The sequence below is a fragment of the Filicampus tigris genome, chromosome 8 (assembly GCF_054856515.1).
Source record: "Filicampus tigris isolate MCC_2025a chromosome 8, RoL_Ftig_1.0, whole genome shotgun sequence".
NCBI lineage: Eukaryota > Metazoa > Chordata > Actinopteri > Syngnathiformes > Syngnathidae > Filicampus > Filicampus tigris.
The window spans coordinates 2,030,659-2,044,708 of record NC_141224.1 but is presented as its reverse complement, the minus strand read 5'-3'; the positions used below and the strand labels follow the sequence as shown (position 1 = coordinate 2,044,708).

Below are 14,050 nucleotides of genomic sequence, written 5' to 3'. Positions count from 1 at the left end.
CTGCTGATGAACAAAAGAAGAAACGTGTGCGGCTTCAAACAGCAAAACCGACGCATATTTTTTAAAAATTTTTTAAGCGTACTGAGGAGCCTCAACACTTGCAAGCAACGGTGTCCAAAATGTTTCTTCTCGGGCCACAAACAGAAAACACAAAGGAGCAACGACTACTGAAATTCTTCAGGAGAGATCAACTTTTATGGGGGTTTTCAGGGCCGATGACGATTATTTGTAGTCGAGGTGACCGATAACCGATAGAGTCATTTGTATTTATTTGCAGTAAAATGGAAAATATATATGAATTATGAATCATATATATATTGTAATTGCATTAATCTAGCGTTGCATTATTAATGTACACTGTAATTGCACATCCACTACAGTAGGTGGCAGTGGTGCGGGGAGTATGAAAAATATTGTTATTCAGCAGATTGATGTTTCTTTTTAACTTTCTTTAATGTTACAAAGGATACAATGTTATTCAGAGGTTTGCTTATAACAATTTTGTGGAAAAATGATGGAGATTTGGGAGGGTGCAAAATACTTCAACAGAAAACAGATAAATAATTGAGGAGCTCTGCTGTAGTGTATACACAAACTTTTTTTACTGTCTTACAGGACCTTTAGTGCCGTTTTTACAGCTTTTAGGACAGAGTGCACCCCCCACCACCACCACTCATAGACTAAACAGAGAGAGAGAGAGAGGAAAGCGAAGGTGGACGGGCGTCGCAGACCAGGGAGGACACAAATAAAGAGATGAGGTAAAGAACAAGGCGGAGAAGGTCAAGTGCGGGAAAAAACACGGCGAAAAAAAGAATCACCTGAAAGCGTTTATTTTTCATGTTTTTGGGGGGGGTTTATTTGGGCGAGGGTGTGGGTGAAGCAAGTGAACATGAACAATGTCCCCTCTCCACAAACACACTAAACGCTTCCACCGGGCGGACAAATGCTATTTGGCTGCAGCTGGCAGAGGTGACGTAAGCCAACACCTCGCTGAAAACACACCGCTGCCTCTGTGTGTGCGCGTGTGTGCGCGTTCATGTCTTTCTGTTCAGGATGCTGCCGCACAGCCCCGGTTACATTAAGAGCAGCAGGCATATTTTACCCACTCACTTAATGTCAGGTACACTGGTGCCTTGAGATACGAGGAGTGGTTCAGACCATGTTGATGCTTTGACTTGCGAGCACATACTTAAAGGGAAGTCAACCCAAAAATGATCTTGACAATAATATGTTCTATGCTGTCTCACTAGTCCAAACATGGCATCCACCCGTTTTTGACCGCGATTGGTTGTTACCCGAGCCCTGAGCAACCGTGATGTCATTTTCAGTCGACAGCAACTGGCAAAATGGCCACCCTCTGAGGTGGCTAAAAACGGGTGGATTTTGCAACTTAACACATATTCCACAAACGCAATATTAAGCCGGATACCGTGTTAAGACTAGTGAAGACACAAAGAACATATTATCGTAAAAAAATGTTTGGGGTCGACTTCCCCTGTAAGGAAAGAGGTGACCTCAACTCACTTGACAATAGGCAAAAATTTAGCACTCAGGTAACGACTGTCCAAAGCAAACCAATCCAACAGTTGTGCTACGGTGGACGTCTTCACTCCTCTGAAGGACATTGGAGCTCGGCCCATTCAATTTATACGACTTAATAAAACAGAAATGTAAAGGCTGCAACTGGCTGGAAACAAAGGAGCACACAGCCAACTGACGGGCAATTTGGAAGTAGGACGCTCACGTTGCGTTGGAAAAAGTGAGGGGCAACAAAAAACATCTTTCACAAGTGCAGCTGTTTCCTGTCTCGTGTGCCGCGATGCTTCTGCTCCGGCTCACTGAACACGACGGCGGCGGCGGCAGCAGCCGGGTTCTCGTCTGTACAAAAAGTCAGATCGGAAGGTCTGTGGCGGCATTGTTTTGCTACAAGTAGGTGGATCGTTTGGAGGCTTGAGAAAAAAAGTTTGAGATTTTTTTAAAATATATTTTTATAAAAGAGTCAAAACATTGAGAAAAACTTTGGATATTTTTGAGGGGAAAAAAGTCTTTTTTCATTATGAAAAATGAAAATGCCGTATTTTGGAGAATTAAAAAAAAAAAAAAAAAGACATTTGAATTGAAAAAAAATAAAATTGTGCTGCTCCTTTTAGTGTGTTCGCCTTGGCCATCAGTAATGCAACAGTCATGCAGACACAAAAGAATAGCATTTCTTCTACTACTGTAAGTGACAGTACGATGTCATTCATCATTTCAGTCCGTTTTTGTAGAGGATAAAGAATATATGCCTTGTGAATATTGTAATATTATCTCCCTTCATGTGTTGCTTTATCACTTGAGTTCAGATATCCATTGTTTCTAAAACTGTGACTATCGATGTTAACCATTAGCATGTCACGGGGTGCTTTGGACTATTTGTTAGAATTATGCTAAGCGCACTTTCCAAAGGCAAAGCCTTAGTTAAGTTTGACGGTAAATCTCAACTGAGCGTGACATTAAACATCTTGCAGCCTCTTTTTATGAAGAATTTTTCAATATTTTCCCAAATGCTGCTGCTTTGAAGTGATTTGAAATCTCACAATGATGGCTTGTATCTCAAAAACACTCACAAATTGGTTGACTTGTATCTCAAGGCACCATTGCATTGGATCGAAAACATTGTTTTCAGCTATGGTCACAATACAATCATATTTACTAGACAGTTTACGCTATTAACGATGTCCTCATTTATTTCGGCTGGCCAGTTGATGCTTCCAACCAGGCTGCAAAATTCACAAACGTCCACTGCACGACTATAAAAGGCATTTTCCTAGTGCAGCTCGTAATATAACGTCCGCCCCGCCAGCGCCCGGCGGGGAACACTACGGGCAGACATCCCAGGGGGAGGGATAACCTGCATCTGGGTACGGCGCCCCGGCGACCCCCACCCCGAGGCAAGCGCCGGCCAACGTCCGCCCGTCTGTCCACGTGCGCGCCGCACCTGACCAGCGGCACACAAAGGGCAAAGTTATCCCAGCAATCTCAGCGCCGCTCTGACAGCCGGCGAAAAACAAAGCGACGGACGCACGGACGTTGCGGCGCACGCGGGACGCTACATGAGGGACGCCAGTGCAGTCCAATCAATGTCAACAGAGAAAGAACGCAATTAAAAAGAAGTCATTTGTCAGATATACTTTCAACAAAAAGAACTTCTCCTCATGGGATAAAAATGGAATATTTTTCGAGAAAAAAAAAAGGATTTTTTTGTGGAAAATGTCAGGATTTGGAGAAAAAGTCATAAGTCACAGGTGAAAAAAAAAAGTCATATTTTTGAAAATAGCGGTTGTATATTTTTGCAAAAAACTTTTTCTACATTTGATGGAGAAAAAAATTAAGTATGGGGCAGCGGCTCACATGACAATAAGCAGCAAATTGTGAACAATTGTTAAAAAAAAGAGGCTTTAAGCTTTTTAACGCCGCTCCCAGTTCAAAAACTAAATCCAAAACCGACAATTACGCTTTGTGTATTTAAAACAGAGTTTCTCAACATTTATTGAGGCAAGGCACAAAATTCACGGCACACCACTAAGCAAAGCGATTCACAAAAAGTGACTATACAGGTCTTTCATCTCGTGGAAGAACATTTTTTGTGCCTGTTACTATATGTGGTTGGCATAAATCAATAAACAAAACATTTTTTTTAATTAAAAAATATATTTTTTGGATGTGCCACGGTTGAGAATCACTGATTTAAAACATCCAACTTCGACTTTTAGTCTGCTAGCCTAATTCTAGCACTAATAAGCATTTTCAGTATGTTGTCAAGCTTTAACACTTGAAGCACTTGACTGAAAACAAACGGTGTAGGAATGTAACCGGATCGCATATTCTTTATCCTTTGCATAGAACTACTAATATTAGTGCCGTACTGATGGGCTGAGAGACATTAATTTGAATGCTACTGGAGTTCTAGGCAGGACATGTCTCGGTGCAAAGTGAGAATTTTTTTCAATCTATTTAATGATGTCATTACTGTATGTTTCATGTTAAGTGTAATATCGAGTGCTATTTTTTTCATTACAAAAAAACAGTGCACATTTTTTGGGGGTGAGCTGGAACAGATTCGTGGCATTGCCATTAACTTCAATGGGGAAAAACGATTTAAGATAAATTAAACTTGCATCTCAAGGTACTACTGTATTGACAAGGTCCACTTATGTCTACACCGGCGTTACATGGCGGCCAAAAGCAGATAACGACTTGACACTTTCGTCATCACTCGGATGCATTGACGATTTTTATCACTGGGGGTTTTCTACAACTTGGGCGGCCATTTTCTGTTCTTCCATCCAGAGAACATTTCACTCTTCCGCAACCCCCTCATCATCGATCCCCACTGCACTATCCCTGTCCCCCCCCCCCTCCCTACATGGAGGTCACCAACTCCATGGAAACATTGATAGGGCCAGGAGCCATCGACTGGCACGGATTGGCACTTCCCTAGCGCTAACTACTTCCGTGTGTGTGTGTGTGTGTGCGCGTGCGGAGGGCTAATTGCCAAGGCCGAACACACACAGGCCATTATGGGACACTGAGTCGTTTATTTATAAGTCTGCCGTGTGCGTCTGGCTTTCATTTGCTTTTAGATAGCGTCCATGTAGAATATTGGAAGCGTTTTTTGCCAGCAAAGATGCTACGTGACTAAGCTAACCTCAGGTCAATCCACCAAACTGCGGGTCAAGTTGTGTTGAGGGACTCTATGTTGATATTGCGATTGAAGGCTTTCTCTTGACGACGGTCTACATAACATAAGTGATGCACAGCAAGGCAGTCTTTTTGTTTGGGCTACCGAACAGTCCTGCTAAACACACAAAAAAACAGCTGATTAAGTGGCCGACCAATTTCATTAGCTGATATGAGCACTTTTTAAATTGGCAAAAATCCGTAATTTTTTGCTTTTTAAAAAAAGATTTACACAAGCAAAGACAGAGGTTAAAAAAGTATATATATATATAAATATATATATATATATATAATAAAAAATATATACCCATGAGTATTGTTATATTACTCGTCTACATACAAAGTACATCCATCACTTCCAAAACCGCAACTATTAATGCTAACGGTTAGCTTGTCAATGGAGTTTTGCATCGTTTGCTAGCTTTGAGCTAAGCCACTTTGGCTTTCCGAAGGCATAACTATGGTTTACTTAAAGACCCGAGTGCAAGCTTTCAACAATCATCCACGAACTGAGACTTTTTCCAGGCCTCTTGAATGAGAATGAATGACTTCATTCTCGCTCGCTAGCTGGGCGTCTCGCTCCAGCTCTCCCTAACCGGCTGCCACAAGACTCTCCACGACACATGGGGTGTAACTCTTTCCATTTTCTTGCTTTTCCAGCGAGCTAAGTGAGATGGACAGGTGAAGATCCTCGCCATGAACACAACGCGGATGAAACCGAAGGAAGTTGTTCGTGCAGACCGCTCGTCCACACAACCGAAAAACATGAAAAACACCACCAAGCTCATTTTCACCCATCAAGCGTGAAATTCAACAAGGAGTAAATCGTGAGTTTTCAGTCGATTTCTTTAAATGTGCCTGCGAGTGAATGGTTCTGAATTGACATCATGACTTGGACAATAAAATGGGCCAAAATCCACAGCTATCAAACTGACTTTACGGTAAACTTGCCTCCCTTTCAGGTTGCAGGTTCACAGCCCCACTATTTCACAATTTGTTTTTTCGTAAAGTTGGTGCCCAAGTCAGCTCATCAGCAAGCTGTGCAGAAGCCGGATAACGATCCTGATCATTTGAGTCAGGTGTGTTGGAGGAGTGAGACATCTAAAACAGCCTGGATAGGGGCTCTTGAGGACCAGACTTGGGCACCCCTGATGTAAACACAACATAAATGTGACGAAGACATGCCATTCCATATCGTGGATTTGGAGGGGGGATTACTGCGCTAGTATTTTATGAACCTCGTTCCCCAATCATCTCAGAAGAAAAGATGACAACGAAGAAGAGCATGAGTCAGAAGAATACATCCAGTCCACCAGAATTAGCTCGTCTGCCAACGCTCAGAGCCCGCTCGGGATAACACGCCCGATCGCCCCCACCCCGGCGCAGTGGCCATGATCCTAACGGCGGCTGACGTTTTACGACACCCCGGATGAAGCGAAGTGCGACGAAATAGGCAACATTCCTTTAAAAGGAAGAGAAGGTGGCCTTTGGGCTGCGCACAAGCCGGCACTTGTTCAGCCAGCGGGCGGTGTCACCAACTCCCCCTTGCTCCACCTTTACGCTCTGACAGGAAGTTGGTACGGTCACCATGAGCTGCAGCAGCAGCAGCAGCACCACACGGAAGCAAAAACCACCAAAATGCTCAATGATTAACTGACTAACTGTGCTTATTGAGGCCAATTATGCGCTCACTGCTGTTTCCTGGGAGCACACACACACATGCAAGCAAAAAAGCAGCAATCAATATTATGCAGACACTCATTATTGATCTCGTCTGCATCTTTAACTAGACTATGCAGGGCAGCCATTTTGATTTTGAGTTAAAACTGTTTTTGGTTTGGGAGGTAAATGATGAGAAAATGTTTGTCATACAGGATGAGCATTTGTGGGTTCAAAGTTTTAGGCCTTTTCATTAAAAGTTTCCCTTGAGCATTTACTGTTTTTTTTTTTTTTTTTTAGAATTGCATGACAGGCAGGATGTATGTTTTAAAAAAGAAAAATTCAAAAACAGATGGGAGTTTTTGATAAAAAATCATTAAATGCATTTCATTATATATAATATTTATTGCGTTGATGAATAAATCAATTACGTAGAACTTTGTCAAATTCATTTTTGCAATTTTTTAAATATTATTTGAAAAATCTAGATTCTTTAATTTACAAAATGCATAAAAAAAAAAAAAAAAAAAAATCTGAAACATCCATCTGTTTGAGTTTAGCACTTAGCCCAGGGCTCAGCAAGCGGTGAAAATGAAAGCTACTTCTTGGGTACTGATTAATGCTAATGGCTACTAGTTTGATGCACACTTCGGAAATAACACATTTTCCCAAATTACCTGTAATTATGTTATTGTTAGATGTTATTTTTAATAATTATTAATTTATGTGAAGACATTGACCATGTTAATGATTTCCCCCAATAATTAGGAAACCGAAAAAAAGTCGATTCATTTGTTGCATTGTTCACAAACTACACGTCGAGCCGTTTAAAATGCTCTCGCCGGGCCATGTAAAATGCTCTCGCCGGGTCGCGCATGGCCCGTTGGTTGCAGGTTTCCCACCCTTTGTCGTCTGCCAAAGACGGGCATGCATATTGGTGGCCTGTCACAGCACATAAACGCCACACACAGTAAGACCAACACAAATATTTCTCCCAATCAGCTGTCCTGTCATTCAAAAACTCCAACTCTGTGAATTCTGATGATTTTCCTGAGGTATAAATGCAACACGTCGTTTGATCTCAACATCAACGACACCAGAACACACAAACGCCTCCTTGCACCTATTCCAACGCGTGACAATCACTCTAGGTCGTAGTCCATGCCTTGAAAGGCGTCATTAAAACGCACCGGTATATTTACTTATTGATTTACTTTTATATATAAAACAGAACGGGAGGCGGTGTACTCCGGCGAGAGTCCTGGTCGGCGCAGCGTTGCCGTGCTGGGGGGATTTGTCAAGGGAGAAAAAAAAAAAACACCCCCCAAAAAAAACAGAAAACACCTTCACGGTCAATTCTTTCGGCACTTTTTTTAAAGGTTCCACAAGCAGCTCGCCGGTGGTCATGTTTAAAAGCTTTACTCACCGGCAAAGAGGGAGAAAACGTCCGTCTGAGCGTCTAAATCGTGTTTCGTGTAGGGAAAAAGTTGTCGTGTGTCATCAAGTGAAGTGAAGTGAGGAAAGGTGGGGGTGGGGGTCAGGAGTGGAGGACGGAAAAAAAAACAGTATACGCGGAAGTACACGAGAACTTAAACACTCTCTAAAAATGTCAATACATTTTTGCTAAATGTCAACATTGTATTATATAATGCCAAATTATGACTGGAATGATTTCGACACCGTTGTTTTATTTAAAAAACTCTGTGAAACAAGTCGCTTCCGTATTGTGTCACACACTAAATCGTCCCCATTTTACTGTACAGCGAACACAGCAAAAGAAAGTTGATTTTACCGCGTTTGAATCAACTATTAAAGATTTTAGTGTAAAACACTAACTGTCATTATGCTGTGCACAACATCCACTATTCAGTGTTTTACTGCTTTTGTAATTATCTCAATGAAAGCGTCTTGTCGGTTTCCCCCTTGAAGATCCCCCTTTGAATGACATTTATGCCCCTGCTTAACCGTTAAAAATCAATTATGTATAATAAACACGCCCATTATGTCAGCTTTTGGCATGATAATGAAGCTTTGAATAGATTTATTTTTAGACGTTTGCCACGCAGAGGCATCAAAGCAACCGCACGATTAAAAGCTTTTGTTTTGAGGGCGTCTGGCGCCCCCTGGCGCGCACCAACAAGGACATGGCCGCAAAAGCAGATTGATCGATAGATAGATAGATGCATACATGCATACATTGTATATATTTACAATAGATTTATAAAATCCATTGTAATATATTATAATATATAATATTATATCCCATCAATTTTATATAATTATATTTTAACAAAAAGGTTATGGTATCTTCTTTACTATACTCGTAGGAAAATCTGAAAGCCGCAACAACAGTTTGATCAAATTAATAATGAAGAAAAAAATGCGGAAAATAAAGTCTTATCTTGATATCATTTTTAATGAAAAGCGTTTTCATTATCAAGCAGTTGAATGAATAATGGTTGCATATCAATCACAGGGTAAATTTTGAGACGGACAACTATCCACCTGTTGCTGAATGGGAACTCAACTCTGGTGAGTGAAGCACCACAATAATAAGTTCAAGAACTTTTCATCAATTATATATTTTTTAGAAAAAAGTTTGATAAATGGCAAAACAAAATATATCTCAAAATATATCAACAGTTTGGCTGGCAGCAGCAAAAAAACAAAACGAAAAACAAAAAACAAAGTGACAATAAACGTCCAATATCCCAAATATGTAAGTTTATTGCTTTTCAAGATATCAATCTTTTTTCCCCCCATGTGACCTCTTAACAGTAAAACAAAGCATTTGAGATGTATACACACACACACACACAGGAAACTATTTACAGCTGCTTGTGTGTCACATTTGAAACTTTACAATAGAGAGTACAGTGTGGCTCATGATGTTTTTTTTTTTATTCCATGGATTGCAATTAAATTTAATTTAAATTAAAGCATAAAAAATGCTTTACACTGGATGACGGGAATATAAAAATAAGTCTACTAGCAAGGATTTGCAGGGTGGACATTTAAAAGGAAAAAAAAAGACCAAAGGGCACAATTAAAAACTCGGACAGCATCCCGATAAGCTCATCATAGAAAAACATCTGCTTATGAATTATTGAATTTTTGGATACACATAAGCTTATAACTTTATCCCCCCGAAATATTGAATTAAATACAGAATAAAATCACCACGATACAGCTAGCTCTCCTCATAGGTGCTCATCATTAAATGTACAACATATTAAAATATATATACACACACGCACACACACAGACACACGCACACACACACAAATATTCATACAAATTTAAAATCTGCTCTCCTTTTCTTCCCTTTTTTCCTCTCCCAGAATGTGCAAGAATATAAAAAAAAAAACACAGTGTAGCTTCTAATAACAATCCGAGGCAAAACAAAAGACATCACTATAGAAATTTGGTTGACATCAAATTGAAATAAATTAAAAAACAAAATAGAAGACAACATGTTTTCACATCATTAGTAAAGTGGTTTACATAACAAATTGAAGTCAATAAGCAAAAAATGTTTTTGTTTTTTTAATCAACCCTTTTGATGTGGTTTAAGTGAATTGAAATGAAATGAAAATAAGACAAAAAACACTTTGATTCCACCAGAAATGTGATTGGAATTAAGTGGAATTTAAATGAATGGGGAAACAAACAAACAAACAAACAAACGAACAAACAAATAAATAAATAAATCACATAATAAATAAAATCACACACACATATATATATATATATATATATATATATATATATATATATATATATATATATATATATATATATATATATATATATGTATATATATATATATATATATATATATATATATATATATATATATATATATATATATATATACACACACACATGTATATTACGTCAAATTTAAATAAATTAAGAGACAATAGAACACAGGACAAAAACTCATGTTGTCAAGCACAAGAAACGTGGGAGATATTAAACTGCAGACAAGTTTAAGACTTGTTTGTTGAAAACGTGTCTTCCCACAACACAAGAAAAGTAGTTTAAATCAAATTCAGAAACAAAATGTTTTCACACTACTAGAAATGAGGTCCAATAAAATTACGACAATAAAACAGTAGCTACAATTTCAAGTAGAGGCGACCAAGGTGATTTGAACAGACTCACACTGAATGCACCACCAGATGGCAGTATTGGCGCGTGTCCTCGTGAACATTGTTTCGAGCGCAGCATACACAAGTGGCGGCCATTCATGTAGATTTGAAGATTCAAATGGCCATGGGAAGTAAATGATAGACTGTAAAAAAGTTTTGGCGAAACGTCTGATGTTGACGACGTGGACGAAAGGGGAGAAAAGCAGAGCAATCAAACCAGAAGTAGAAGAAGAAGCATTAGCTGTGGATCATTTTGAGGGTCTCTCTCTCCCTGTGGCGCTCATGCAAGATGGCGGGTGGCGCTGGCGGCGTGAGGGGCATCAGGCCTTTGAGAGGGTGGGCGGACACGGGCGGCGGCAGGGGCAAGGCCACCGCTGCCCCAGCCTCCGCCTTCTTCGCCCCCAACGCCGCGTCCTTGGCCGCCGCCAAATCGTGCTCGTCCGAGCTGCAGTCACTCAGGTCGGTGATCTCCAGGTCCGAGTCCGACTCGGCGTCCCGCTTGACGCTGCCCCGCCTATCCGTGGGGCTCTGGCGCCCCGGGCCCAGGATGGGGGGCGTGGCCCGGGCACGTTCCCCTCCCAGCAGAGGGTTGCCCAGCTCGCTGCGGCACAGCGACAGGCCGCCCTGGTAGGGCGGCGGGCCCGCTCGGCCCCCCGCCGACACTGCCGCCGCATTGGTGCCGCTCGTGGCCTCCCCCGGGGGCAGCAGGGTGGAGAAGGGGTGGGGGAGCTGGGAGAGGCCGCCGGGCAGGGGGCCGGGGTAGAACTGGGAGGGGTAGAGGGAGCCGGGGGGCAGTTTGGGGCAGTTGTTGAGGGAGAAGGCCCCAGGCAGGTAGGGGTTAAAGCCCCACGGGTAGTCGAAGGGTGGGCTGCGGGGGTACGTGCCCAGCAGGGACGGCGGTTTGGTGTAGCAGGGGCCACCTAGCGCAAAAGGACCACAAGAGGGTTAAAGGCATCCACACAAACAAAATGGAGGACAAAAAGGAGAGTTTGTTTCTAGCGAATCTCACAACAGCTTCGTTTGTGTGCAACGTTGCAAATTTTCAATCTTGTCAAATTTCGACTTAATTCTCGTAGCCTTACAACTTTTCCTCGTAAAATCACCACTTCATTCTTGGATAATTTGTAACCTTACAGGTTGTTGTCATAAAACTCGCATTTGTTCTTGTAACAGTGCAACTTTTTCCCCACGAAAATCGAGTTCAGTCCCTTAATATTGATATTTTCCTACCTTAAAAGTTGGAGTTAATTTCTCGTAACGCTACCTACCGCTTCATTTTTGTACAATTGGTGACTTTTTTCTCATAAAGCACTTAAATTCTGTATTGGGAATTCTTCACTTCTTTACAAATGTTTTCCATGTAAAATGACCACTTCACTTCAATTTCTAACTGCAACTTCTTGATTAAAGATGATAATGGGATGGGATTCGTCTATTTTTTTCCAATATTTAAATTTTGTAATGCTTATTGGAATTAGAAAACATGCTGCAAAAAGTTTTGTTGGTGTGCTTTGGGGACTGGAACGGATTGTTGGCATTTTCATTTGTTTCAATGCAAAAAGATAATTTGGAGTACGGGTATTTTGAGTTACAAGCGTAGTTAGGAACAAATCAAACTTGCATCTCAAGGGACCACGAGGTCATGTTTAGAAGCAAAAAAAATGTTGGATTTTTTTTTAGATAAAGTATAATAGTCTTTTTGCCCCATTTGCAAACAAAAAAAAAAATCATATTTTCCTGTTTTATTGGTGTAATAGGAGAACGATGCTGGCGTTTGCCTGAGCGGGAGCGCTGGGACCAACAAACAAAAGCATCTTCACCTCCCAGCGCAGCCGACTTCCTTCCAACTGCCGAGCAACTCGCTGCCGCCGCCCCCCAACGCCCGCCCCCCCCTCGGTTTCCCCTCGATCCGCCAGCCTGCCACGTTATTTACTATGCGGGCCTAATTTGACAGCGCTCAAGTGTGTGCGTGTGCGTGTGTAGCTGGCAGACACATGAATATTGAATCAGTCAGACGGGCCTCTCTCGCTTGCTTATGAAAACACAGTAATGGGCGCCCACAGGCCACAAACTGAAGCCTGCACCCTCAATTAGGGCCTTCCTGCCTGGGAAGGGATTAGGACAGCGGGGACACATGGGAGGGAGAAGGAAATAAGACCCCAGGACAAACTGTGGAGGATGAAGAAGAAGAAGGAGGGAGGGGGGGGGGGTGAAGGGGGCTCGAGTTGGTGCATCTGTTTACACGCTAGCTCCCTCCCTCGCTTTCTGTATTGTGTGTTTGTGTCGGCCATTAAGCGGCGTCGGTCACGGACGCTGGAGTGACCTCACTTTCCTTCCTTCCTTCCTTCCTTCCTTCCTTCCAATTGTTTGGCAATGATATATACAAGTCACGAGCTAATTCCTTGAACAATAATCTTGCCACTGACAACAAAAGCCAGGCCAGAAAAATCAAAAGTTCAACATCACGTTATAACATATGGAAGGGTCGAACTGTCAATGTGGAGTAAACATTTTTAACTGAGCTATGTCGTTTGAATACTGGCAAAGTCATTCAAACGTATTTGGTCAAGTTGTTTTAACACATTGGTAAAACGTAGGCTAAATGCTAACAACAAAAGCATTTTTTTTTCCCATAATGCCACGGGGGATTGACTTCAGCATACGCAATTTTCGCAATTAAGCGCAAGTCAATACCCGGAGGCATTATGGGAAAAAATGCTTTTCGCATTTAGCCTATGTTTTACCGTGACGTTCGAATTACTTTGTTAATGTGTTTGAACGACTTTATAGAACCCGTTTGAATGATTTTGCATCAGGTTCGAACAACATGGTTCAGTCAGTTTACTCCACATAGGCAGTTGTACACAACTGTAATAACGTGATACATTTTACGCTAAAACGTGAGAAGTTTGTCTTTCGCATTGGGCAGAACAAAATGATCGGTGGATCCCGATGTACGTGTATACATGTCTTCTTTTTCAATTTTAGATTTTTTTTTCAAACTTGGGCGTGCTTTTTTTTTTTCCCAGAGAAGAGCAGGTACTTATATAACTAGTAACTTTGTTTAATAAGACTTCTAAAGGACTCCGCTGGTGACCTGAAACAAAAGTCATACTTATTTAATTTTAACGTGATAAATGTTCAAATGTGGTGACAAGTTTCACATTTTGAGATTTAAGTAGACGTGATAAGTTTCACATTTTGATGTTAAACATATCACGTTTTAACATTTATCACATTAAAATGAAATAACTCGTGGTTCCGCTACCTAGCGGAGTTTCACAAAATTCTCACATTTTAATGTGAAAAGTTGTCCCTTTAACGTGATACGATGATTTTATGCCTTAATGTGATAAATATCACATGATATCGCCTTGAAGCATGGTAAGTTGCACACATTAAAATGTGATACATTTGACACTTTTAACATGATAAGTTATCATATGACGATATGTTTCATTTAAGACTCTTCAAAAGAAACTAACTAACACACATATTTCTAAATCACTCTCCTACTA

The 14,050-nt window shown here is 41.1% G+C and overlaps 2 protein-coding genes across 6 annotated transcripts in view; both read right to left on the bottom strand.

Annotated features, from left to right (window-relative positions):
- Positions 1-7,908, bottom strand: part of arhgef1 (Rho guanine nucleotide exchange factor (GEF) 1) — a 37,979-nt gene extending 30,071 nt beyond the window's left edge. For all 3 annotated transcript variants that reach the window (XM_086038089.1, XM_086038091.1, XM_086038090.1), the window contains exon 1: positions 7,805-7,908. The gene's annotated coding sequence lies outside the window, so the exon portion shown is untranslated. The remainder of the gene's footprint in view (positions 1-7,804) is intronic.
- Positions 7,909-10,353: 2,445 nt separating this feature from the next.
- The window catches only part of erfl1 (Ets2 repressor factor like 1), a 74,685-nt gene continuing 70,988 nt past the window's right edge, over positions 10,354-14,050 (bottom strand). For all 3 annotated transcript variants that reach the window (XM_086038451.1, XM_086038452.1, XM_086038453.1), the window contains one exon: positions 10,354-11,452. In XM_086038451.1, the coding sequence (XP_085894577.1) occupies positions 10,770-11,452 (683 nt within the window). In that variant the 3' untranslated portion in view covers positions 10,354-10,769. The remainder of the gene's footprint in view (positions 11,453-14,050) is intronic.